Source organism: Boleophthalmus pectinirostris, unplaced genomic scaffold (genome assembly GCF_026225935.1).
Source record: "Boleophthalmus pectinirostris isolate CB_2022bp ecotype Guang Dong unplaced genomic scaffold, ASM2622593v1 HiC_scaffold_3, whole genome shotgun sequence".
Classification (NCBI taxonomy): domain Eukaryota; kingdom Metazoa; phylum Chordata; class Actinopteri; order Gobiiformes; family Gobiidae; genus Boleophthalmus; species Boleophthalmus pectinirostris.
In genome coordinates this window covers 21,714,371-21,742,343 of record NW_026571299.1, presented here as the reverse complement: position 1 = coordinate 21,742,343, position 27,973 = coordinate 21,714,371, and the positions used below count along the sequence as shown (strand labels likewise).

The following is a 27,973-nucleotide window of genomic DNA, read 5'->3' as shown; positions in this document are numbered from 1 at the left end:
TCTGTAGTGTTGAGAAACACACAGAGTTTTATTGAGACAACTTTAGATTAGAGATTGACAGTTTCATGGCTGATGCCAACACTGATTGCTTACAATACAGAGAAACCACTGGCCTTTAAGCTCTGCCAATATTTTTGGACAGATATGTTGGGGCATTTTTTATTATTTTCTCCAAATTATGTAATTTTTATTTTATACAAACTCACCCACAGCCCTTTACACTAAGAAGTCCAAATACTGGCCTATTAGATTGGCCTCTTTCCATTTTGTGATGAAACTTTGTGCAGACACAGAACACATTTATTTATTTTTGTATTTATTATTGTGTCAGTTATTTTGATTTCACATGGTCACTAGCATAGTACATACAGAGATAAAAAAAAACACAAACCAGACTCTGCAGAGTTTTGTCTGTGCTTCTTAGATGACTCTTATGTTTTAAAAGGTTCTATATTTCACAAATGTTAGATTGTTGTCCTCAAAAACGTACCTGGAGTTGTGTTTTGTTTCATTCACACTTTTTGAGTGAACCTTTTTTTTTAGTCTGTCTACATCTTCAAAACTCAAAGTCCTCTATTCCACCTTGTGATGGTAGCTGTTAACTTGAAACCACCACTAGATAACAGCTTGATTACCTTTTGTTCAGTAGAGTTTCGCAATTCCACAGGACAGCCGACCTCCACTCCTGATGCAGAGGCTCCTACAGAGGAATTACAAGTCCCAAATCTAATAGTTAGTGCGATGTGCCTCAGCTTTGACATGGGAGCCAAGACCCAACACTTGCTCAATCTATTGTCTCTCAGACCATCCCCAGGGACACCTGCTATACCTATTCTTATATTTACCCCCCAGAATTTAGGCGGGATTTGAAATCTAACTTTCCCCTGTGTAGAACTTGTTCTCAATTCAAATGAGAGTACAGAGACAGTTAAAGGACAAACTACAGAGCCTCAGCTCTATCAAAACTTTTGACTGATCGCATGTCTACATTTTTCAACATCCCAAAGAGATTTTTTTTTTTTTTTTTTACACATGACTTAAATTAATAAAATGCAAGTTTTGTCATTTTAAATTGAGGAAGAATAGAAGAACACTTAAAGTGCTCTTCACATGATTGGTTTTAATGAGTGTCTATCTCTAATTTTGATTTAATTTGGTGAGATAATAATGGTTGTAAATATAAATGGTAGCTTTACATAAATTAAGAAGGAGTAGGTGAAGAAAAGTGAAAAAATCCATTGAAAATTGTAGGAAGTATTATAGGAACTATTTTTTGAGAGTTCCACATTGACGCCATCACACTGGGTGAAATTCTATTCAAATGTTATTTACATTTTACACAAGAAAAATTTTTTTTCCTACACTTTAAATGTGATTTTAACAAAATCAAGCCTTTTTGTGTTTTTTTGTTTATTGTCAAATATACATTTTTTGTATATTGGGGAGTTCTGGCACAGTGTACTGCATGGTTGCTAGGTAACCCTAACATGATGTCATGATTTCCAAACAGGAACTAATTTTTATTTTTTTTACTTAAAAAAAAGGACAAATGGCAAAGTATTTCAATTTGAGCAGAATCTAGACTCTTGTGAGTGTTTATCCATGTTATAATGTTGTTACCTCATCAAAACCAGATTTGGATTTCTGTTTTATTAGCCTGTCTACATCTCCAAAGCTCAAAATTATCAGTTTCACATTGTGATGTCATGAAGTGATACAAGTGATTTCAGGTAGTCCTGTTTTAGACTTGGTTTAGCCTTTTCACAGACCTGGTTTAGTCCTTTTGTAGACCTGGTTTAGTCCTTTTATAGACCTGGTTTAGTCCTTTTATAGACCTGGTTTAGTCCTTTTATAGATCTGGTTTAGTTCTGGTGGTACTTGTCAGATCCACTCTTGTGCTGTAACACACCTGATCCAGCAGGTGACGCCGTGCACCGCTCCGGGGCATGCGCAGAGCAGCTGTTAGCCCCGTTAGCCCTTGTTAGCCGTGGTTCTATGAGGTTAGCTCGGAGCTAAAGCTAAAAACAGTGAGTGAAATGTCTGCGGGAGGACACGGCCGCTGCTCACAGCTCCACCGTGAGTGTCATGTTCCCGCCTCGGTCCGGTCAGGGTGTGGAGGGTTATTGGGGGGTTATTTGGTTTGGGTTGGAGCGGGGGCGGGAGAAAGCGGCACAGTCGGATGCCCTGGAGAACAGAGCTGTTAGAGCTAATGTTAGAGCAAATGAAACTGTTAATGGACATTATTACTACTACAGTACAGATAATAATAACACAGTCACTGTTTTATATCGCCTTTATTCGGGGTTTGGCAGCGTTCCTTTTACACACTGTGTTAGTTTTCCACAGGAGCGAGTAGTTGTTGCCATAGCAACGTATATTTTACTAGCCAGCCGTTAGCTTTTGGTTGTTCTCTACTTAACGGCTCCCTCTAGTTTTTTGCTGTATTCAAGTTAAGCCTGACTTATATTGGCCTTCTACATGACTAACCTTTAGTATCTGCTAACTATAATGTTTTTATGCACTGGTTCTGAACTGCGTGTGCATTTGATGTCATCAACATTTTCTGCATTTACATCATGGATCTCCAGGTATTCTCTGTCTGAGGCTTTGTTAGAGTTTAATCTGACCTTTATTTGATCACAATCTGACCAGAAAGAACTGGCTTGCTGGAAGTACAGGTGAGCTGATGTGTGCTGTTAAACACGCCCCATCCATTATACTTGCAACTATATTATATTTGCTGCTGCAGTATTTCTACTGTGTGTCTCCGTGGCCTTTTTATCTCTTACTTTCTCTGGATGTTCTGCCATATTTGCTGCCACATACGGGCTGCGTCTCAATTCTCTTTCCTTGCTTCCTTCTCCTTGATTCCTCCCTTCTATCCTACATTTTGTAGCTGTCAGTCAAATGTGCCATATGAAGTGGTGTCCCAAAGAAAACCACAGAAGGAAGGAGTAAATATGAGGAGGCTTCAGACAAAATAATAAAACTTTACTGGTCTCAGTGAGGAGATTAGGTCCTCTCTCCTCACTGTCTCTCCTCTGCGGGCGGGACTTCCTCACCCATTTCCTGCAGAATCGAGGATCAAGAAGAAGGAAGCGAGGAAAGAGAAAAGTGGGAAGGTCCCATGGTGTAAAAAAACCTGTAGTTATTCAAAGGTCCATAGCCTCTTGCACAGTCTCTGTGGATATGGGAAAGACAATCTGACAGTCCCTTTTTCGTGTTCTTTGAACTGTACATGCTGAACTTGGTTGGTTAAAATCCCTTGATGAGATGTTAAAAATTGAACTAAAAAAACTGCTCAGTTTGTGAGCCAGGCAGTTACAAAAGCAGCCAACCACACCGATTAATTGAGCCAGCAGTTTTTCAGTTAGTCACTCACACCTTATGCAGTGTTTGCTATTGTATTTCCATGGTAACTGGTGGACACCCCGACGCTGAGTTTTTTTCTCCCTGTACTTCATTCATCAAACAGAGTAGGGGGAGGGTACAGTTTTTGTGCCATAGACGTACGGAGCTCAAAAGTGACTGCCTGCTCCATTTCCATAAGTCAATTTTCCATTAATTGTTCCTTTAAGAAAATTTGTAATATTAAGACTTCATAGACATCGCGGAGGCTAAGCAGCTATGTGCTAACATCCATAACGCTGTTGTTTTAAATCCAAGAAGTGCAAACAGAGACAGCAACCTGGTCCCCCCCAAAGGCATCGTGGGGGCAGTTCATCACCACAGAAGCAGTTTATGAGGAGCTCAGCCCATATTACATGATCACAATATCCACAATGCAATGTGTGTATCTGTACAGGCCCATGAACATTTGTGTGATGTAGCGGCCAAAACTTGAGCTGTGCAAGGTCCGCTATGGCTGCAGCGTGTGTGGTGTCTCGGGCGCGTGTCTTCCATAAAAGAGAGTCCAAATACCGTGTTTCTCATTATTTATTGGCGTACCTTATAGCCATCCAAAAATACACAGATTCGGCACTAGATAGATCATGACGATGACGATGACGACGACGACGACAACGTTCAAAAGACTGTATACCTTCACGGTGCAACACCCCTGTGTGCACAATTTCCTCCCCTTTTATAGGGCAGGTACTTGCATAAATTACAAATAGCACCTCACAGTGGCAGGAGGTACAGGCATGTAATAAGGCTCCAACATGTTATATTGGTCACACATGAGAATGTCTGTGTTTACTTTTACTGAGATTTTGAGACCACTCCCGTTGCTTGAGCTTTGTGCTCCTTTGTGGAGTTATGGCCAAAAATGCATATTTGACCTTGGTTACCTTGACCTTCAAGTGACCTTGACCGGTTTCAACCTGTAACATCCAGTGTGCCCTGGTTATGTGTGTGCCAATTTTTGTGATGGTTGGGTGAATATTTTAGGCCGCAGATGGTTCAGAAATTGTGACCTCAAATGACCTCGGATCGTCACCAAACTTTTTTGTGGCATCGAGCACTGGGGCTTGACCCACGTACCAAATTTGGTGACAATCGGTCCATAAATGGCGGAATTATCACGGGTGGACAAACATACACGCACAAGCACACAGACACACACACACAGACTCACACACAGACACACACAGACACACACAGACACACACTCACACACAGACACACAGACACACACACAGGGTGAATACAAAACCCGGTCAACCCTTCGGGGACCAGGTAATAAGGTCATTTAAAATGCAAGATTCAGCTAAATGTAGTTTTGTTTTTGTTTTTTTATGTTTTTAACTTTGCAGTTTATACAATTTCAGAAATAGATCTTAAATAAAATGATAAGTTTTATGGTCATAAGTTATGTCATATTTGATTATCGCTGCTGAGCAAGTTTTCAAACTTTTATTTGAAATAGGCCCTACGCCCTGTGGGGGCTCGGGCCTAATAATAATAAGAAAGAAGAAGAAAGCATAATATTCTGATACAAGAACAATGTTCCACTTTATTTTAGCCAACAAACTATGCATTTTCAGAAACCTCTGGCGCATTGCTACGTCATGGCGAGGGTCCCTGGTCACTACAGGCGAGTCACGTCGTGCCATTTCATTTTTCGGCCACTAGAAGCATCGCTATGTGATACTACTAGGCCCTTCGCCAGCCTCTGGCGCTCGGGCCTAATAATAATAATAATAATAATAATACATGCATCCCGAATTTCAGACTTCCAGTCATCGTGCAATGCATCCTGGGAAGGATCCTCTGAAAAAGTGAGCATCAAACCTCCATGTTTGTTTTCCCAGTGGGATGTATCTATTGTCACTTTTGTTTCTGGTTCTGATATTGTCATATTTTACTTATGGGATTCAGACATCGTAATTGTGTGGTTGTTGGATCCTAACAGTGTAAAATGGGCTTCAGAAGTTTGCAAACTTCATAAATGCAAAAGTGAATCAGATGTGTGTGACTGCAAACCTCTGTTCAAACTGTGTCCCTTCCCAGTGGAATTGAAAGATAGTGAAAGGTGAAGGTGATGGTCAGGATTGATCCACAGGAAGGACCAAAAAGGAAACATTTGGCTGCATAAATCATCCTGAGTTTGTGGTGAACATATTTTGTGTGTGGAGCGACAACAAAGCCAGCCATTATCAATTGTTTTTTGTTTTTTTCCTAACTGCCCCCTCTAGTTGTTGCTGTGTTTAGGTTAAGACTGTCTTACTTTTAAATTCTACATGACTAAGCTTCAGTTGCTGCTAACTGTAATGTTTTTTTCCACCGGTTCTCATTTGGTTAGTGAGAGTCTGGTCGGTGATAGAAGGAAGTGATCACATAGCTCTAGTTACCATGGTAATGTGTTTGCTTCTGTTGTTATAAACAGGCTGCTGTTTTAACATGTTTTTAACATTTTTGTATTTAACTGTTTTTATGTTTTATTTATGTTGTAAGTTGAGGTAAGGCTGTAGGTGACAAGTTTGTTTTTTTCAAAGTTACTTCTGCTAACATGTTAACCCCAGGACATTTTCCTTACTCTAACCTAACCCATTTTCCTCACAAAATGTTGTTCCTAAACTTAACCAGACCCTAACCTTAACTATAACCCTGTTCCTAAACTTCAAACGGTCAATCAGAGCCGACCGTCCCTCCCCACCACAGACAGCAGAGTCTGTATACAGCAGAGAGTGTGACGTCACCCACAGCTTACAGCTCCAGACAAATGAAACTCATGACACTTGTGGTTACAGGGGCGAATTTGGAGCCAGGCTCCTTATTATGAATAGGATTTTTAAAACAGCAAAAATAAAATCCTCAGGATCATGTAGAGCAGGTTATGGTCACAGAGAGGGGCGATGATATTCTAATGTAAGTCAGTAGGAGCCAGAGTCAGAAGGAGCTCACTTCCTGTTATTCTGTTTGCACTGTCTGTCCCCCCCACCCTGCATGTGGGTCTGTGTGTCAGTTGATAGAGTTCCTCCAGTGATGTGAAGGTTCCGTTCTTGACATCAACATTGTGTCAGATCTGCTGACCCACAGGTTGACTCCCACAGATGAATACGTTTGCTATGCTCTTTATCTAGACACTGAGCCCACTTGGCCCTCACTGTCTGTGCACACTGGTTTGTGAATGTGTGTGTGTGAATGGGTGAGTGGTTCTTGATGTAAAGCGCTGTCATTTAATAAATAAAAAAATATAATATAGTAAGGCTCGTGTCAGATTTGTAATAATGTAGTTTCTGTTCTCTCCTGCAGATGTCCAGATGCCCTCCCCGAGTTGTGGTCCTGGTCTGAACCAGGAAATCCCAGAGACACCACAGATTAAAGAGGAGCCAGAGGAACAGAGCATCAAACAGGAGGAAGAGCAGCTGCCAGTGTAGGCCTCAAGCATTTACATTTTTGCAACCCATGTGCTCACGTGTACAGTGCTCACAGAGGCTTCGTGAGCACTGTACACGTCTAGCAGAGGGTTAATGGGTTTATGCATAGTCTTCACAAGGACATTTGCCTGGTCCCTCCTCTCTGTCTGAATGCAGGAGGCTCTTTAACCAGTCACAGTTTGTCCATAACAAACACCATTTTCAACACAAGGGGCTTCTCAGTGCATGTGGCTCAGAGCACAGAGCAACTGGTGCCAACGCTGCAAGCAGCCACCAATTTGCTCCAAGTCTAGACACAATATATTTACAGGTCTAATTGAATCCATATCAGTCACGTAGCCTAATTTTAAATGGATGATTTTGCACCAACTGAGCTGCTACATATCATATAAAAAATACCAATTTTCATCTTAAAGTGTTGTAACATCAGTATGCAATGAAAATGTCTCCATCTGAAAGTTTAATAACTGTGACTCTTTTGCCTGATCACAATGGCCTTTTTATTTGCCTTAATCTATTTTTGAAGTCAGCCTTTGTAAAAATCCCTGGCCCACAATTTCTATCCTATATCCCTACAGAATATGTAATTTTAAACATCAAAGATGACATGAGGATTAAAGTACAAAATAATTATTTTTCACCTTGTGAAGGCTCAAATGTTGTAAAAGTAAATGTAAGTGCTGCTCCATAAAACTCCAGTGCACTCTGACCGTACGTACTCAAAGAGCAAACATATGAATCAGTTAAAGTCATTTGACAACATTTATCATTACAAAAATAAGAATACGCAGATACACATTCAGTTTTAAATAAAATATGACACATATAGTCCAATACAAAAAGCTATTAGTTAAGCTTATATTGACCATCCGCCACTGCTCTGACCTCGGTTTCTTCACCAAGAATAATACAGAGCGTGGAGAGTGCTCCCTGTGTCCTCCACGACAAGGCAAGAGCAGTAGCTTGGGGCACTTTGAGCAGCCGTCCCCAAAGCCAGTGCACACAATGATGTTTGTGTCCAAATAAATTCACATTTTGGAAGTTGGACGGTGTGCAAAAACCTTTTTTATTGATGAACAATGCGCAGCTCCCTCTCCTCCAAAGCACTCGTCTTCAATGAAATGATATGAAAGTTTTCATTTCTACTATTTGGAACTATTCTAATAATTCTAATAATGTTTTTGATGTTCAGGTGTGTCCCAGAGTCCACAGCTTCAGAGGCACATTTACACATGGAGCACTCTTCTGCCACTCGCAGTGATGAAGACTGGAGAGGTCTATTGAGCTGTTCAGCTGATGGAGACTGCTACAACCAAGTCCAGATCAGAAAACAGAAGCACCTTACAGCTGTTCAGACCGTGAGACAGCTTTATTCTTATTGTCCCTAAACATCCACATAAAACCTACAGAATCAAATGATGATGTGTAAAAAATAGTTAATCATTTAAAATAATTTAGTCATTTTTCTTTTAAAGGAATTATATTATAATAGTTTTCTCATTAAATCTGACTAAATGATTAATTCAGGGAAGGGGGTGGGGTCATCAACATTACCTGGGGGTGTGATGCTAACTGTAGGCACTGCTCTGTCTTTAACGCTGTTACTCAAGATATACTTTAATCTGCCCCTCCTTGAACCGTCACCTTATCGTGGTGGAGGGGTTTGAGTGCCCGAATGATCCCGGGAGCTATGTTGTCGGGGGCTTCGTGCCCCTGGTAGGGTCACCCAAGGCAAACAGGTCCGGGGGGACGGGTCAGACGAAGAACGGTTCAGAAGCCCCACATGATGAGCTACACACAGAGGCCAGTTACATCGCCCGGATTGGCGTCACCGGGGCCTCACCCTGGAGCCAGGCCTGGGGTGGGTGCTCGTCAGCGAGCGCCTGGTGGCCGGGCCTTCCCCCACGGGGCCCGGCCGGGCTTAGCCCGAAGGAGCGACGTGGGGCCGTCCTCACGTGGGCCCACCACCTGCGGGAGGAGCCATATGGGGCTGGTGCAGAGAGATCTGGGCGGCAGTCGAAGGCGGGGGCCTCGACGACCGGATCTCCGGACATGGAGACTAGCTCTGGGGACATGGAATGTCACCTCGCTGGGGAGGAAGGAGCCTGAGCTTGTGCAGGAGGTTGAGCGTTACCGACTAGATATAGTCGGCCTCACCTCCACGCACAGTTTGGGCTCTGGAACCCAACTCCTTGAGAGGGGCTGGACTCTCCATTTCTCTGGCGTTGGCCGCGGGGAGCGGCGGCGGGCTGGTGTGGGCCTGCTCATTGCCCCACAGCTCAGCCACTGTGTGTTGGAGTTCACCCCGGTGAACGAGAGGGTCGCGTCCCTGCCCCTTCGGGTCGGGGACAGGTCTCTCACTGTGGTGTCGGCCTACGGGCCGAACAGCAGTGCTGAGTACCCGGCCTTCCTGGAGTCCTTGGGAGGGGTACTAGACAGTGCACCGACTGGGGGACTTCAACGCCCAGTGACACTTGGAGAGGGGTGATTGGGAGGAACGGCCTCCCTGATCTGAACCCGAGCGGTGTTTTGTTATTGGACTTCTGTGCTAGTCACGGTTTGTCCATAACAAACACCATGTTCGAGCACAAGGGTGTCCATAAGTGCACGTGGCACCAGGACACCCTAGGCCGGAGGTCGATGATCGACTTTGTAGTCGTGTCATCTGATCTCCGGCCGCGTGTCTTGGACACTCGGGTGAAGAGAGGGGCTGAGCTGTCAACTGATCACCACCGGGTTGTGAGTTGGGTTCGCTGGCGGAGGAGGAAGCCGGAAAGACCTGGCAGGCCCAAGCGTGTAGTGAGGGTCTGTTGGGAGGTCTTTGGGAACGTCTGGCGGAGCCCTCTGTCAGAGGGACTTTCAACTTGCACCTCCGGGAGGACTTCTCCCGGATTCCGGGGGAGGCTGGAGATATGGAGTCCGAGTGGGCTTCATTCTCGGCCTCTATTGTCAATGCGGCTGCTCGGAGCTGTGGGCGTAAGGTCTGTGGTGCCTGTCGCGGCGGCAATCCCCGAACCCGGTGGTGGACACCGGAAGTAAGGGATGCCGTCAAGCTGAAGAAGGAGTCCTATCAGGCCTTGCTGGCTCGGGGGACTCCTGAAGCAGCTGACGGGTACCGGCGGGCCAAGCGTGCTGCAGCCCGTGCGGTTGCGGAGGCAAAAACTCGGAGCTGGGAGGAGTTCGGGGAGGCCATGGAAAAGGACTATCGGACGGCCTCAAAGAGATTCTGGCAAACCGTCCGGCGCCTCAAGAGGGGGAAGCAGTTCTTCGCCAACACTGTTTACAGTGCGTGGGGAGAGCTGCTGACCTCGACTGGGGACGTTGTCCGGCGGTGGAAGGAATACTTTGAGGATCTCCTCAATCCCACCGTCACGTCTTCCGAGGAGGAGGCCAAGGCTGGGGACTCGGAGGCGGACTCATCCATCACCCTGGCTGAAGTCACTGAGGTGGTTGGAAAACTCCTTGGTGGCAAGGCTCCGAGGTTGGATGAGATCCGTCCTGAGTACCTTAAGTCTCTGGATGTTGTGGGGCTGTCTTGGCTCTGGACTGGCAAACCGGGGTGGTGGTCCCTCTGTATAAGAAGGGGGACCGGAGGGTGTGCTCCAACTATAGGGGGATCACACTCCTCAGCCTTCCCAGTAAGGTCTATGCCAGGGTACTGGAGAGGAGAATCCGGCCGATAGTCGAACCTCGGATCCAGGAGGAGCAGTGTGGTTTTCGTCCTGGCCGTGGAACACTGGACCAGCTCTACACTCTATCGGGTGCTCGAGGGTTCATGGGAGTTTGCCCAACCAGTCCACATGTGTTTTGTGGATCTGGAGAAGGCATTCGACCGTGTCCCTCGTGGTGTTCTGTGGGGGGTGCTCTGGGAGTATGGGGTCCGGGGCACTTTGCTAAGGGCTGTCCGGTCCCTGTATGACCGAAGCAGGAGCTGTGTTCGCATTGCCGGCAGTAAGTCAGACCTGTTCCCGGTGCATGTTGGACTCCGCCAGGGCTGCCCTTTGTCACCGGTTCTGTTCATTGTGTTTATGGACAGAATTTCTAGGCGCAGTCAGGGGCCGGAGGGGGTCCGGTTTGGGGACCACAGGATCTTATCTCTGCTGTTCGCAGATGATGTTGTCCTGTTGGCTTCATCGAACCAGGACCTGCAATGTGCACTGGGGCGGTTTGAGGCCGAGTGTGAAGCGGCTGGGATGAAGATCAGCTCTTCTAAGTCCGAGGCCATGGTTCTCGACCAGAAAAAGGTGGCTTGCCCTCTCCGGGTGGGTGGGGAGTCTTTGCCTCAAGTGGAGGAGTTCAAGTATCTCGGGGTCTTGTTCACGAGTGAGGGAAGGACGGAACGTGAGATTGACAGGCTGATCGGTGCAGCTTCGGCAGTGATGCGGTCGCTGTATCGGACCGTAGTGGTGAAGAGGGAGCTGAGCCGAAAGGCGAAGCTCTCGATTTACCGGTCAGTCTTCGTTCCTACTCTCACCTATGGTCATGAGCTCTGGGTAGTGACCGAAAGGACGAGATCGCGGATACAAGCGTTTGAAATGGGTTTCCTCCGCAGGGTGGCTGGGCGCTCCCTTAGAGATAGGGTGAGGAGCTCAGTCACACGGGAGGAGCTCGGAGTAGAGCCGCTGCTCCTCCACGTCGAGAGGAGCCAGTTGAGGTGGCTCGGGCATCTGTTCCGGATGCCCCCTGGGCGCCTCCCTTGGGAGGTGTTCCGGGCATGTCCCACCGGGAGGAGGCCCCGGGGAAGACCCAGGACACGCTGGAGGGACTATGTCTCTCGGCTGGCCTGGGAACGCCTCGGGGTCCACCCGGAGGAGCTGGAGGACGTGTCTGGGGTGAAGGAAGTCTGGGAGTCCCTGCTTAGGCTGCTGCCCCCGCGACCCGGCCCCTGATAAGCGGACGAAAATGGATGGATGAACTTTAATCTGATTTGAGCTGTTAATTAACTAATTATTTAATTAATAATTGCATTTATATAGTGCCTTTCAACACACCCAAAGCACTTTCATTTCATTGTTCACTCGCTCCACTCGCAGTGGTGGTGAGCTGCTACTGTAGCCACAGCTGGCCTGACTGAAGCGAGGCTGCCAATCTGCGCCATCGGCCCCTCCAACCACCATCATCACACACACACACACCACTCTCATACTAGGCAATGCGGGTGAAGTGTCTTGCCTAAGGACACAACAACAGTTTTTGTGACTGATTTTCCCAGTGTCTCCATCCAAGTCCTGACCAGACCCGGACCTCAGGATCAGGCATTGACAAGCTCTTATGGTTAAACAAGTGTCTTAAAATGACAGTCACAAGCTCGCTGGCAACAGGTTTCAGTGAGTCACTTTCACCTTTTTGACGTAAATGAAACTCATAAACAGGATCGTGAACGCTCGGACTGATCACAGGCTCCTGAAAATGTGCTCTTTAAATCCATAACACCTTAGTGATGATCTTTTTGGCACTATTTGCTAATGTGTGTATCGTGTCACCATGGTAACTGCTGAACATTTCACCATGGGAATACAGGCAGAACACCCCCAGAGTGATGTCACTGCAAAGTATCAATGACTTTATTTAATGTGGTCTCATTTCTAGAGTCAGACTGGACTTCAACACAACATACATGGATTTATTTGACATGGACATTGCACAGTGAATAACGTTACAGATTCCAGCTCGTTTTTATGTTCAGTTTGACATGTAGTGTCTGTTCTCTCCTGCAGGTGTCCAGATGTTCTTCCTGAGACCTGGTCCAGGTCTGAACCAGGAAATCCCAGAGACTCCACAGATTAAAGAGGAGCCAGAGGAACACAGCGTCAAACAGGAGGAAGAGCAGCTGCCAGTGTAGGCCTCAAGCATTTACACTTTTCCAACTCATGTTTACTCACGCACATGTCGAGGCCTGGATTTAATCTGTCAGTCGATTGAGAGCCAATTCTTCACACTGATGCCCTGGTCTAGAGTCAGATAACAAACAGCATAAACATACAGTTAAAGACATTAGACTATTTATAATATAACAGTCTAAAACAGCCACTCAGAGGCAGCCGCCCCCATCACAAACTCCATGTGGTCAGGAAGACGTTGACAGGAGGACAACTCATTCAGAATGTTGAACATGAACAGGAGCGTGTGAAGTGCATGTTTAACCTACAGGATTGGTGGGTTTGATGAAGACACAGGACATTAAGTCATTCACTAATTTAGTTATTTTTATCCAGAGGGGAATCCTCAGAGCCTTCAAGGTATTCAGCCCAAGAAAAAAATACTGAAAGAATTTTTGTACTACTAATATATTTTTTCAATATTTTTTGTTCAGTGAATAATAAACACGACACTAGTAATAATTTCTAGATCATTGTTATAAACTTGGACTAATATTTTTTGGGAAACAAAGAGTTAATATAATGAAATGGAAATGGACCAATCACAATTTTTTCTTCCAGTGGTATCTGGGTAAATCAGTGACTCCTCCTGTAGCGCTGAACTAAAGAAACACCTGCAGGGCTTCGGTGGCTGTAGTGAAGGCCTTTGCAATTCAAGTCAATGCGGGGATGAATTTGAGATTGACAGTTGTCTTAGCCAATCATATTTCATTGAGTTATGGGTGAGATCATATCACGACATCTCCCTGGCCTTCGCGAATACCCCTGATAGTATAAATAAGCGAGACCACAGTGTCAAAAAACACGCTGGACGCCTCTATTTGGATGCCTCGGAGGCATCTGACAGAAGGTTCTTTCTCTTTCATCTCTGAAAACCGGAGCACGGAGCCCGCGGCCGGGCCGGAGTTCAGAGCCCATGGAGGCTCAGAGTTGTTGAACAGTAGCTAATGATTATTAATCAACAAATATAAGTAAGTGAATGTGTGATTTGCTTCATTTACTTTTTTTAAATAAATGATTTCATGATAGCCATTGGTCCTAGTGAAGGCCCAGGGTCTAGATTCACGGTGCGCCACTGTTTTTACTTAAATACTGCCTTTACTGTATCTTGTTTGAAATTATGCTAATGGTGTTTTTGATTTTCAGGTGTTTCTCAGAGTCAAGTGCCACTGTGAATAATGGAGTCATGTCTGAAACAGCCGAAGGAGCTGAAGGCAAGAAACACCAGTGTCCTTTTTGTGGAAGGAGATTTGGAACAAGAGATCACTTACAGAGACACATCAGAATCCACATGGGAGTGAAACCTTACAGCTGTTCAACCTGTACGAAAACATTTACCCTTAAGGCGACATTAGATGCACATAGAAGAATACACACAGGAGAAAAACCATTCAGCTGCCCAACCTGTAAAAAATCATTCTCCCATAAAGGCTCACTAGATACACACATGAGAACCCACACGGGAGAAAGACCTTATGGATGTTCAATGTGTGACAGAACATTTGCCGACAAGTCTACTCTCAGGATACACATGAAAACACACACAGGAGAAAGACCTTACAGCTGTTTTATTTGTAAGAAAGGATTTATCAGAGGCCGTGACCTGTTTATTCATATGAGGACACATTCAGGTGAAAAACCATTCAGTTGTTCTACTTGTGGTAAATGTTTTGCAAAATACCTCACCCTCAAACTACATACAAGATCACACACAGGAGAAAAACCATTCAGCTGTTCAATCTGTAAGAAGTCATTTAGTCAAAAGAGCAGCCTAGATAGACATGCAAGAACTCATACAGGTGAACGACCTTACAGCTGTTCAATGTGTAAAAAAACCTTTACTTTAAAGTGTAATCTAAAAATACATAAAAGAACTCACACTGGAGAACGACCTTACAGCTGTTTAGTGTGTAATAAAGCATTTGCTGAGCAAACTAGTCTAAAGACACACATGAAAAGGCACACAGGAGAAAGACCCTACAGCTGTTCAACCTGTCATAAAACATTTACTGACAAAGCTAATCTTAACAGACATGAAATGACACATAAAGGTGAAAAACCCTTCAGCTGTTCTACATGTAACAAAACATTTTCTCAAAAGAGTAGCCTTAAAATCCATCAAAGAACACACACAGGAGAAAAACCTTACAGCTGTTCAACCTGTAACAAAACATTTGCAGAGAACTCTACTCTCAGGAAACACATGGAAATACACACAAAAGAAAAACCTTATAGCTGTTCAGTCTGTAAGGAAGCATTTAGATTCAAGGGACATCTAGATAAACACATGCGAATCCACGTATTTGAAAAACCTTACAGCTGTTCATTCTGTCAAAAAGCTTATGCTCTTAAGAGTAGTCTAGATCGACACATAAGAACTCACACATGAAGAAAAGGGTTCACAGAAACATCTGGTCTAACACCTGGTCTCAAACACAAACTGTTGAGCTGTTCAGAGCGTGACTGATGCTTTACTGCCATGTTCACGAGTGTTCTCAAGAGTCTAGGGGGAGTCTTTTTTTACATTTTGATTTAATATTTCCAGTTTTTGTTATTAAAAGGTCTCTGTATGCTTTTTTCGAGTCTGTATGTTCCAGGTAACAATTACAGTTATAAAATCATATGACTGTGATGACTTGACTATGAAAAATAATCACAATTAGTTGATTGATTGTTGCAGCCCTGTTTAATATCATCACCTGTATATATAAACAGACATAGCTAACGCACTAGTCACTGTGTTCCTGAGAGGAGGTTTGCATGGAGGTGCCTCTGACTCTGGCTCCCACTGACTTCCATTGGAATATTGTGACTCCTCTCTCTGTACCTGCTGCTGTGAGCCTCGTCATTTTGGGTCTTAACATGTTCATATTAACCTGTTCTACATGATCCTTGTGTTTTTATTTCACTGTTTTGTGCATTAATAAATTCCTATTCTTAATATGAAGCTATATATCTCTGTACAGTCTGGGCCTAGTGTTTAAGTGAAATAAAAAGAACTGTCACAAGAATGAAAGAACCATGTCTTCTGTGTCCGTACGAATGCACTAAGGGGAGTTCTGTTTTGTCAATAAAATTATATGATTTGTGTTTAAAGACAATAGGACAATATAGCCGCAAGCGGCAATGATCGGCCCTCACGCGTGCTTGCGCCGTGCCCTGCAAACGCCGCGCCCCGCAAACGCCACGCCCCGCAAATGCCGCACCTCACACTGACCATAATAAGCCTAACCTTAAACCTTACCCTAATCGTAATCCTAACCATAGCCCCAACCCTAGCCCTATAAATCTTAATTTAACCCTGCAATTTTCAAAATTTGGCAAAAGAAAATATCAAAGATGGCGGACTTCCGGTTTATAAAGGGGCGTGGTCACAATCTACATTTATGTTCTTATTGCCATGATGCATCTGGATACCAAATTTGGTTTGGCTACGCCAATGTTTGTGTCAGGACATCCCATTGGCAAGGATACAATTTTGGCACAATGAAAATGGGGTGTGAGCATCATTGAGTTTTTTAATCGAGACCATGTCACAAATGTGGGTGCCAAATGTTGTATATCTGTGACAAATAAAACCTTATTTTTACATACAAATTTTTGTATTTTTTTTACATCAATCTGTTCAGGGTCGGGGTGTGAACCCACGGTTAAAATATGAGTGAAATTGGCCCAAAATTTGTTGCCACGGCAACACCGTTTGACCTTGTAAAAAGCTTTTTACAAATTTAATGTCCCACTTGTCTAGATGATACAGAATGATTCTGGTGAGTCTGGGTCAAATGCCCAAGGACGAGTTCGTTCAAGTATGAGGACAGGAATTTGTGCCTTCGTCCCCAGGTCGCCCGATCAATCCAATATAGCCGACTTCCTGTTGGTTGCCTAGCAACCATGTAATATACTTTTTTGTTCCTATTCCCATGATGCATCTGTGTACCAAATTTGGTTTGGCTATGCCAAAGTTTTTGTTGGGCGTCCTATTGGCGAGGTCAGATGTTTAGCCTGTCACCATGGCAACACGATGGGGAAATGGCATGGGGTCGTCCTAGACTTTTTTGATCAAGACCATGTCATGAATCTGTGTACCAAATTGTATATGTCTACGACAAAGTAAATTTTGGCACTACCATGCAATTTCCCTAGGGGGTGCTATTGCGCCCACCTGAGATTTTCTTATATAAATCTGTTCAGGATCGGGGTGTGAACCCGCGATTAAAATTTGAATGAAATCGGCCAAAGTTTGTGCCAGAATTTGTAGATTTTACCAATGGAGAGTTTATGTCATCGCTATGGCAACGCCATAAAAAATATGACATGGGTGTTACTGAATTTTGGATCAGGATGCCAAAATGGAATTTTGTGCTAAATTTCAGAAACTTTTGAACAACTATTTGGGAACAAATGATTTTCTTCCATATTAAATTTTGTTTCAATCTATAGGGGGCGCTAATGCGCCAAATTAATAATTTTCACATTAAGTAGCTTCAGGGCAGAGAGGTTAACAAATGTTTCAAATTTCATTGAAATCGGATTTCGTTTGAGCAAATGGGAGCAATTTGTAAATCTCCAAAATTGTGTGCATTTTTTGTTGCTTCACTGCTCAGAGACCTTAAGACGTGTGTGAAAAATGTGGATAACTTTTGATGTTCCGCGTCTTGAGATAATGTGGACCAAATTTGAGCTCGTTTGGGTGAACGCCCTCGGAGGAGTTTGTAAAAGCTTAGCAAACTTTAAGCCAATATTATTGCCCCCTAGTGGAGCACACGGTGTTGGTGTAATAATATTTTTTCCTTGTCTTGACATGATCGACTTCTGTGTCAAATTTTATGATTGTACATGCAATTTTTTTTTTGTGTCATTCGTATTCCCTAATGAATTTTTGAGTCGTTTGGGGGCGCTGACGAGCCATTTTATTTATTTTTGGAAAATGAAAGTAGCCAAAAGTTAGAGAAGCACAAGTTTTACCAGATAGCAAAATTTCAGGACTTTTCGTCATTGTTCAGTGGGTGAAAAATGGGTGAGTTGGTTAGGAGAATAACCAACCGATACGAGAACAATGTTCCGCTTTTTTTTGGCCGACAAAATATACATTTTCGGAAACCTCTGGCGCATTGCTACGTGATGGCGAGGGTCCCTGGTCACTACGGGCGAGTCACATCGCGCCATTTCATTTTTTGGCCACTCGGAGCATCGCTTTGCGATACTAATAGGCCCTTCGCCAGCCTCTGGTTCGGGCCTAACTAGGACACTAGGACACTTCACTTGAAGGAGAATTCACCTGTTGGACTGTTTATGAGAGACACTCATGTATCATTGATCATTTCAGAACGACTGGAACAATATACCAAATAAAGATTAGAATGCAGTCAAATTGAATGCAGGCAAATTCTCCACTTGGATTTTCTTATAAAAATATCATGTGGTCACCTTGTAAGAGATTTGAAGAAACACTTAATAAAACTGCCAAATTAGTTTTGACCATTGACCCTTTTTTTGTTTCATTTATTTATTTATATTTTGTTTGTTTGGTCAAGGTGAAACAAAATCAACAATACTGACAAAAATAAACAAACAAAAGGATATGCACATGTACATATTTGGTACCTGATGCTCAAAAGGAGTAGAATGAAGTTTTTTTAAAAATCCTACCCCAATTATTTTACATAATCAAATGGTAGACACTTTTTTTCTTTTTGGACCCTTAGAGTCCATAGTGAGAAATGAAAGCAGCTGTAAAGCAGGTGGAAGTGTACAGTCCTGAATATTATTCATGTTCACACACACTCCCACGGTTTATTCTGGTTTAGAAATACTAAAGTCAAGTTAAGTCCTGTTTCAGACCTGGCTTAGTCCTTTCCCACACCTGGTTTAGTTCTGGTGGTACTTGTATGAAAAGTGAGATTTCTTCACTTCTCTACTATCGCATTCTCAAAACCATAAAGTACACACTGTGATCCAGTGGGTGGCGCTGTGAAGCGGAGCAGACTGGAGAGTCACCCAGGCGCAGATGGAGCGCAGCTCGGAGCTAAAGCTAAAAATGAGGGGGGGGGGGTTTCAATGCCCAGGATCTTTCCTCCAAAGAGCACTTTGTAGCACTCCTCCAGAGTCAGCTCCTCCGAAGAAGAGCCGAGTGTCCTGCTCACACCTCCCGGAGAGCACCGCACGAGCGCACATGAACTGCTCCGTCTCACGTGACCAGTAAAGTGTTCAGGTGTTTTTATGTGTCCACGTGCATTAAAACATGTGAATAACAAAGACTGAGTGAATCATTGGTTATTGAGTCCTGGGGGGTGTTGGGGGATGTGTGTGTGTGTGTGTGTGTGTGTGTGTGTGTGTGTGTGTGTGTGTGTGTGTGTGTGTGTGTGTGTGTGTGTGTGTGTGTGTGTGTGTGTGTGTGTGTGTGTGTGTGTGTGTGTGCATGCGCGCACAAGTTCCAAGCTCAGAATCCTCACTCACTGAGCTACAAAGGCTGCACTAGCACTGATTCATTGTGGGTGTTGGGGTTTAGGTAGTGACCATTCAGGCCAGAGAGAGTGCTGTCAGTCTGCCCCAGGGCAACTGTGGCTACAGTATCAGCTTATGTACTACAGGTCCTGCTGATAGAAACAATATAAATGGACATAAAGCTGGACTCCTGCATACTCTTTGTGAATGTGGCTTTGACTAAAAGAGTTTTAGGGCAACTCCCAAGCCTAAGCAAATTGTGGTTTATGAATATTTATTGACCAAACAAATGAAGCAGATGCATTTTCATGTGAAACACATAAATTAGTCATTAATATATCAACAGGTGTGTACATTTGATTGACATTTAATGTTCTAATTTATGTATAATCACACAGGCGCTGTGAGTATCAACAGGTGAACAAATGACCTAGGAGCTAGCTTCAACTAAAACAGAAATAACTAATGACATATGGCACATATGACACATGTGACACATGTGAGAAGAACTCGTTTACAACCTCTGACATAATAACTAACCTAACTCTAAGTCACTGTGTGGTCAAAGGATCTGGACAGGTCAGAAGTCTGAAGAATCAGGCTGAGATGGACAGATGCCCAAGACAAATAAAAGCTCATCTCATAAAACCACAATAAAGCTTCAGTCACACTCTGAACAGCTGAAAGGTCTCTGTTTGAGTTCAAGGGTTTTGAGAGACCAGATCTTGTGGTGAACCTTGTTCTTCTGTGTGAGTTCTTCTGTGCTTAATTTAGAGCAAATGTTTTCTCACAAACTGAACAGCTGTAAGATCTCTCTCCTGTGTGTGTTCTATTCTGCCCATTTAGAGTACACTTAGGAGATTTTATGGAAAATGTTGTGTCAATCTGAACAGCTGTAAGGTTTCTCTCCAGCGTGTGTTATTCTGTGTTCATCTAATGTAGACTTTCATGGAAATAGAAAAGGATGGGCAGCTGAATGTTTTGTTTTTTCTTTCCTTTTCTTTTTTATCTCGTATTTCATTTAGAAATGAAATACGAGAAAAAGAAATAAACTTATTGGTCAATGTTTTTACAAGTTGAGCACCTGTAAGGTCTTTGTCCAGTCTGGATTCTTTTAAGTGCATTTAAATTAGTCTTATTGTAAAAGATTTTCCCACGGGCTGAACAGCTATAAGGTCTCTTTCTGGTCTCTGTGCTTTTAGATAATACATGGTGAAAAATGTTTTCTCACATGTTGAACAGCTGTAAGATTTCTATCCTGTGTGAAATCTAATGTGTCTCTGTAAATGACCGTTTCTCATAAAACTCTAACAACTGGTGCACTGATGTTTCCTGCCATGTCTCCATCGCTCACGGTGGCTCTGGTCTGTGGGGCAGACTTGTATTTGGGGGACATCCTGAGTTGGTGCAGTGGTGCTTCTGGCTCTCATCTCCACTTGGTTGTTGTGGTCTCCACCAGGCTCAGTCTTCATTTGTGCAGCTGAACAGCTGAATGGAGCTCTCCAGTCTTCCATCTGACTTTGACTTAAAAGTCCTGAAATAATAATATAAAACAATCCTTAATATTGTCCTCATTATAAGGTAATTTTGGTCAGAACCTGTGCCCAAGGAAAGACTGTTCCATTCACCCTCAGCCCATGTCTCCTCTGTGGCTGGACTGGGACTGGGATTTCTTCAAAAATTGAGAAGAATCACGGAGAAGGACTCAATGACAGAGAAATGAGATGCGCCCTGGAGGCGACATCGGGCACCACCATTTTGTGTGTTAACATCCAGTTTAGGTTGTTCCCACTTATTACAAGCACAACACAAGCCTAGATCCTTGGTGTAAAACACTGTCAAATGAAACGTTTATATGTTTAGTCCCACATGAACAAACATAATAAGCAATACATAAATACTGAATGAGTCAGAGAACTTATTTATTCCACCCTCCACAGCTCAAATCTCATTATGGTGCAGAAAAATTACAAAACGTTCCCCACTAGAACAAGGAAACAGTACCATAATCAAGTGACCTGCAATTCTAGTGACAGGCCTACAACTTAAACAACAAACAAGACAAATATGAGCATATTTACACACATTTATTGACGGGGGTGTGTCAAAAACTCTTGTATATATTATTAAATTTGCATCTGACCCAAACTGCGCTCAAAATAAAACTAATTATACAGAAAATGTAATACAAAAATCCATTTCAATGTAAACAAACAGATTTAACGCAGGATTCACTTCCAATTCTTCACATAATTCACTCCTTACCTTCTCCTTTCTGATGTTGTGCATATTATTCCTTATAATCTAAACTAAATAATTAGTAGACTAATACAAATTTTTGTTGATTAATGCTGTGCTCACATACAAAGTGTCAAATCGCGCCAAACGCCCTGCGATGGACAAGTAAACTACGCATTGAGTTTCTGCTGAACACAAAGTCTGTGATTGGCTGAACCACAAAGACGGTCCATACGGACAGCTGATTAAACAATCATATTGGGCAGAGATTTCTGTGCCAAACATGAACTGTTCCTGTTTTATTGTCACAATAAACAAAAAACAAATACTTCAACAAATTAAATAGTTTGAATTCCCATGATGCACCTGAACCCTGACGAGCTCCGCAGAAGCTTGTGTCAAGTCTGGGACCTGATATAGAACTATAACAAACCTTCACTGTGCCTACATTTACACACAGGGTTAACAATCACTCAAGTAATTAGTGTGTGCCGCGTTCAGTCTGAATGTAGCTTAAGGCATGAGGGTGAAAATCAGATGCTAATCGATAGTAAACTAGTTATCAACAGTAAAATGTCCCGTTGACAGGACAGAAATGAGCCTCTCCTTAAGAGTCTCAGAATAATGTTGAGCTGTATCAGAACAAGACACATGGGAACAGAAAGAAAGAACTTGAACTGATTTAATATTGCAAATGGTTCATGTTTAAAATCACATTCTATTGTGGCATCTGAATCAATATTGAGTATCAAGTCTATTCCAGGTCTGGAGTGTGAAATGTTAGTATTGTGACACTAAGACACCATCATTTAGTTAATTGACTACAGGCCAGTTTGTGGGAGCTCTTTAATCATCGATGTGCTTTATATAGTGTGCATCTAGACTCACTTTACAGGAGTAGGATTTCTTACAGATTGAACAGCAGTAAGGTTTTTCACCAGTGTGTGTTCTGCTGTGAACATCTCGAGCATCTTTACGTGAAAAGGCTTTATTACAGGTCAAACAGCTGTATGGTTTTTCACCTGTGTGGGTTCTAATGTGGAGAGCTAAGTGACAACGAGTGCTAAATTGTTTTGTACAGATGTAACAGCTAAATTGTCTCTCTGTTTTTACAGTTTTTTTACTTCTTGACAAACAGCCTGTTTTTTTGTCTATGTGTATGTGTCTGTGTGCATCTAAAAGAAATTTACGGTTAAATTCTTTCTTACAGATTAAACAGGTAAATGGTTTTTCACCTGTGTGTATTAAGTTATGGGTGTTCAGAGCCCCACGATTAATAAATCCTTTTCTACAAAGTGAACAGTTGAAAGGTCTCTCATTTGTATGTGTCTGTTTATGGTAATTTAGTGCAGACAGTTGAGTAAATGTTTTCTGACAGATTAAACAGCTGTAAGGCCTTTCGCCCGTGTGTATTCTTCTATGTGCATCTAAACTACATTTACGGGCAAATTTTTTCAGACAATATGAGCAGCTGAAGGGTTTCTCTCCTGTGTGAATTCTAATGTGCCTCTGCAAGTGCTCTTTTGCCCCAAATTTTCTTCTACAAAAAGCACACTGGTGCCTCTTCCACTGAGCTTCTTCAGGTGTTTCTGACGTATCACCATTGTTCATAGTGACACTGGTCTCTGGTCCATCCTCCAAAAGTAAGTCTACCCCAGAGTTTTGTGAAGAGATGCTTCTGGCTTTGGTATGGACTTGGTTTTCGTCATCTGAACAGCTGAATGGAGCTCTCCAGTCTTGTCTCCTGTCAGTGTCAGAAGAGTGCTCTATGTGTCCCTCAGTCTCTGAGTGTAAATGTGTCTCTGTGCTCATGTCCTCTCTGGCCTCAGTTTGTCTTTGTTGAAGCAGTGAGGACTCTTCTGTCTTCACGTCAACAGCACCGGACTCTGGGACACACCTGAAAATCAAAAACACTATTAGAATAGTTCCAAATAGGACAAAGGCTGCAGTTATCTAGGTCAGAAAAAGCTCCTTGTGTTTAAAAAAATCAGTGTAGGCTGAAATGTTTTTTACTTTGTTTTTCTGTTGAAAAGGTGTGTCATTTGTAAAGGAGTGTTTTCTCCCATAGACTCGCATTATAACCAACAGACCTTCCTGTCCATGTTTTGTACACGTGGAGACTCTTATTGACCGCTCTGCAGTGACACTGAAAAATTACAATTTCCTAAACATTGTTTTCCCCTCTTCAGCCTCATTTCCACTGACAAGGTTCACCTTGGTGTGGGTCAATTATGAGGGGGCCACCCAGGGAGCATTTCCATTATAATGCGCCCTGGCTGCTGTGGGCATTACACAGGTCTGTAAGACACATTCACTGGTATGATGTGGGACAACCATGAAAAAAATGGTGCATTAACATTTTCATGTTCAGAATATAATTCATAACAAATGAACCAGAGCACACAGATGATCCTCACGTACATTGACACACGCTTTCTTCAGATTATGGAGAATTTTACATGGACTCATGTGGCCGCATCAACTAACACATGCTCCACACTGGAATTACACTTTTACCGGAACCAAGAAGGAGGAGGAAGTTGGTTAAATTGGGTTCATATTATCTGTTCAACTGAACGTGTGGGTGGATTAAGCTGCAGCTCTGAATAGACTGTTTCTTCATTTCTTGTGCTGCATCGGCAAGTTGACGACACTGTGCTTTGTTACGCAGTTTGCACTATTTACATTTTGTTATGCGTGTGTCTCTGCTGCCCTGCAGCTATTCCTCCAATGACTGTGTCTAGGTCTGCCCCCTGCAAACCAGTCCCAGGTCCTAACCCTGCCAGAACCTTTTGGAAGGTAGTACCTTGGGGCTGTTTGGGAGCCCTAAACTGGCCCCCTACCAGCCCTCTGGAAATGAGGCTATTGTTGCCTGTGCTGTACCTCTGGAGCTTTAAACAGAAATTGTACTTATTTGGGGCATCCTCGGGGCATATACTTCCTTCCAGGTAAGTATGGGGCCCCAGAACCCAACTGAATACAAAAACACACCCCTCCAGAGAGCACTGAAAAGCATGAGGGAAACACAGGCTTTCTTCACAGAGGTCTGTTTAAAATGGTCACAAGGACACTTCAGTGTCAACTATTACAATCACACTTTTGGCCTCTTTTCAAAAGGGCATGAAACAAATGATCAGGAAACCACTCTTTAATAGAGTCACTGCAGATCCAAACATAATAATGGAATAATAATCATGGAATAATGGAAGTTAATGGGCCAATATGGCCAAGAACAAAAAAATGCTCCTGCACAAAAACTCAAGAGTCACCAAGACTGGAGTTGTGACTGATCTGTGTCCAAGACTGAAACAACAGGTCAGTACTGATCTAGAATACATTTATTCATGTTTTATATGGAAAATGGGACGTTTTGTGAAGTATTTTCACCACTTCTGTGACTGCATTTTGATGACTGTTAAAAAAAGATTTAAGGCATTTCTTTTCATTTCAGTTTGAGTATTTTTGGACAGAAGGGTACCAACAGAACACAAGACAGCAAATGAGTAAATCCTGTTAAAAACCCTGTGATAATGACCAAAACAAATAGATTTTTAGAAAATATATAACAGACTAAGTTTGTGACCAACACTCATCCAAACACAGCAGAAATGTTAACGGCCAAATGATTTATAATAATACATTGGACTTCTATTGCACTTTTTGGAGACTCAAAGATGTTTTACACACAGTAAAAAAACATAGAAAACTGCAGTGTGTGAAAAGTGTGAAATGGCACAGAGCGGAGTAAAAGGACCCAGCAGATTTTGAAATTGTCCCATGTGAGGTCTACAGTGCTCAAACCTGCTAACCCTCTGCTAGACGTGTACAGTGTTCACAGAGCCTCTGTGAGAGGAAACATGAGTTGAAAAAGTGTAAATGCTTGAGGCTTACACTGGAAGCTGCTCTTCCTCCTGTTTGACGCTCTGTTCCTCTGGCTCCTCTTTAATCTGTGGAGTCTCTGGGATTTCCTGGTTCAGACCAGGATCAGGACTGAGGGAGGCCGTCTGGACACCTGAAGGAGAGAACAGAAACTACATGTCAAACTAACTCCACATTTTACATGAGTCTAATGTTAACCCAAGAGTCGTACTGCAGCCGATAGAAAGCATTTATTATTCATTCATTATTCATTATTAATCATTTGACATTGGTCTAAAAGACGTGTTTAGACTATGGCCTTGGGCAAAAAGCGGTCATCAGACACATGTGATTGGCCCTCAAGTTCCCTGCTGAAAAAGCCCAAATATTAAAGGCAGCACTTTGTACTTGTCACGATACAAACATTTCAGACTGAAAACCCAGTTTAAAGATGTAAACAGAGATATACGTAGTGGTGAGTTGTATGTGTGTGTGGAGGAGAGACTGACCCGCTCTGAGCAGCACGACTCTCGGGTTCAGAGCCTCCAGCAGCTCCTGGTTTCTCTGGTTCTCTTGTTTGGAGAGGCGCAGTTCCTCCTCATACTCCGATATCGTTCTTTCAAACAGCGCAAATATGTCTTCCGCAGCCGCAGTCAGCCGCTCCTTCACCAGAGCTCTCAGAGTGCGTCTTGTGCACATTTTCACCACAGCTCTGTCATAAAATCATTTAAATCATATTTAATTAAACTAATCATTATAGATCCATGAACTCCACTCACTGTTTTTAGCTTTAGCTCCGAGCTAACCACCACGAGACTGAGCCGCCAGTCGTTCTGCGCATGCGTGACCCTCCAGTCTGCGCCGGTGCACAGCGCCACCTGCTGGACCAGAGTGTGTACTTTATGTCACTGAGAATGGGCCAGACGAGAAGAAGAGCTCACACTTTTCACACAAGTACCACCAGAACTAAACCAGGTCTGTGAAAAAAAAACAGATGTAATATACTTAAGTAATTATAAACAAGGAATTCTGTCCCAAATCAAGTTTCCTCGTAACAAGATAGGGCGTAGCAAGATAACTGATTTAACCAATAGAAAATTAATAAATCCAACAGTGAAACAGTCATTGGTCAATAACAGATAAGCCAATGAACCAACATGCATAGAAAAAAAGCAAATGGAGAACTGTCCCAGGAAAATAAATAAGTAAATAAATAAATAAAAACTGTAGAAAACTGCAGTGTGTGAAAAGTCTAAAACTGACAAAGAGTGGCATAAAACAACCCAACAGGACATAAAGGTTTGAGTTTCCCATTTCAAATGGACAAAACCAGGACTAAACCAAGATGGGCAGGCTGCTGATGTGTCCAGGATTAAGGCACATACATTAACTTCTTAGGTTCTTTTTAAAGACAATGCAGTAAAGTGTATTTACCTTGTTGACATGTTTCGGCTGCTAGCTGCAAGCCATCTTCAGAACTGTCACCGATTAAGGCACATACATTTGCAGATAAAGTTTCTGTCTGTACCAGAGGTCACTCACGACTGAGGGCCAGAGGGGGGTCATCCAGGAGATGGCAAGGGTCATCCAGCCTCCCATTATTTTTCCTCCTTTTGGAATAAGAAATTCATCAAAAAGCCTTAAAAACTGTTAGTTTAAGGAGCCCACAAAGTGCAGGAAAAAACATAATCACTGAAAATAAAAATGGACTCTCCTGCACATGATCCATCCCTCTTTGCACCAGGTCTGTCTGAAGTTCATTATTACACACTATTGTAGACTAAGGTTGTCAGAAGTATCAAAAATCAGTTATTGGTCAATATTAAACTAGTACTGAAATTAGATCCTCATTTGAGCAGCAGGACTTCATGAGAGGTGTCAAATGTGAAGGTAGAAAATATATTTAGCTTTGAATGATATGTGTCTTTGTGTGTGATTAGTGTGACAGGCTTAGCTTATGTGTGATTTCTCTAATGATCACATTGTATTTTCAAGGAATACTGGAAGAATTAAAAGGAAAAAAAAGTGAAAACATGAAATACTGATCCCTGTGACCATCTGTGGTAACTCAATTGTTCTTTTTTTTTCTCTAATTTTTTTTTCTATGCAGCTGAATGGTCAAACATGTTTTCCACCATCCACACCTCCTACTGGTCAACCTCAATAAGACTCTGAGTGACAGGTGGAGTTAACCAATCACAGTGAAGTGTGGCCTTTCAGAAGCAGCAGACAGCTTTAGTTACCTATTAAAAACTGTTTAGAAAATACAAAGAAAACATGAATCATGATAAACTTCTGATTGTGCTTCAAGAAAAGTTTTTGGCTCACTCTGAAATTGTTAAGGATTGATTGATTGCATTTATATAGCACCTTTCAAGATACCCAAAGCACTTTACGGTTCATTATTCAGTCACTCCACACTTACAGTGGTGGTAAACTACTACTGTAGCCACAGCTGCCCTGAGGCAGACTGACGGAGTGATTTGTTTTAATTTTTATGTTATTATGAATGTGACATTGCACATGTCTCTCTCATCACAGCCCGAACAAGATTTCTTATTTAAGTTAAAGAAATCATACGCATTTTAAATTTATTTTTTTTTATTCCACAAACATGACCTGTGTCTGTAGTCCATTAAAGAAACTTCTTATTGGCATGGCAAAAGCTCTCAAAACTATTTTTTCTGTTTTATTCTATTTTTCTCTGTGTATCTGACCCAAACTGCACTC

The 27,973-nt window shown here is 42.8% G+C and overlaps 2 protein-coding genes across 3 annotated transcripts; one reads left to right on the top strand and one right to left on the bottom strand.

The window, feature by feature from the left end:
* The first annotated feature begins 1,961 nt into the window (after positions 1–1,961).
* Positions 1,962–15,698, top strand: LOC110165706 (gastrula zinc finger protein XlCGF57.1-like). 2 transcript variants are annotated; one of them, XM_055160936.1, is made up of 6 exons: positions 1,976–2,076; positions 5,176–5,222; positions 6,700–6,820; positions 8,017–8,182; positions 12,542–12,662; positions 13,850–15,698. In XM_055160936.1, the coding sequence occupies exons 5-6, from the start codon at positions 12,550–12,552 to the stop codon at positions 15,090–15,092; spliced, it is 1,356 nt and encodes a 451-aa protein (XP_055016911.1). In that variant the 5' UTR covers positions 1,976–2,076; positions 5,176–5,222; positions 6,700–6,820; positions 8,017–8,182; positions 12,542–12,549; the 3' UTR covers positions 15,093–15,698. The 2 variants fall into 2 exon arrangements, with proteins under 2 accessions (XP_020786552.2, XP_055016911.1); XM_020930893.2 differs by lacking the exon at positions 5,176–5,222 and having other exon boundaries at positions 1,962–2,076.
* Positions 15,699–21,045: 5,347 nt separating this feature from the next.
* On the bottom strand, positions 21,046–26,081 carry LOC129411028 (gastrula zinc finger protein XlCGF26.1-like). The gene is made up of 3 exons (XM_055160572.1): positions 25,753–26,081; positions 25,277–25,397; positions 21,046–23,282 (listed from the first exon to the last, which is right to left on the bottom strand). The coding sequence occupies exons 1-3, from the start codon at positions 25,940–25,942 to the stop codon at positions 22,232–22,234; spliced, it is 1,362 nt and encodes a 453-aa protein (XP_055016547.1). The 5' UTR covers positions 25,943–26,081; the 3' UTR covers positions 21,046–22,231.
* Positions 26,082–27,973: the final 1,892 nt, after the last annotated feature.

Coding starts and splice junctions, on each gene's coding strand:
- LOC110165706 (XM_020930893.2), top strand. CDS start 12,550: ATGTTCTTCCTGAGACCTGGTCCAGGTCTGAACCAGGAAATCCCAGAG. Junction 12,663..13,849: donor GAGGAAGAGCAGCTGCCAGT/GTAGGCCTCAAG, acceptor TTTGATTTTCAG/GTGTTTCTCAGAGTCAAGTG.
- LOC129411028 (XM_055160572.1), bottom strand. CDS start 25,942: ATGTGCACAAGACGCACTCTGAGAGCTCTGGTGAAGGAGCGGCTGACT. Junction 25,398..25,752: donor AGTCGTGCTGCTCAGAGCGG/GTCAGTCTCTCC, acceptor TCTCTCCTTCAG/GTGTCCAGACGGCCTCCCTC. Junction 23,283..25,276: donor GAGGAAGAGCAGCTTCCAGT/GTAAGCCTCAAG, acceptor TTTGATTTTCAG/GTGTGTCCCAGAGTCCGGTG.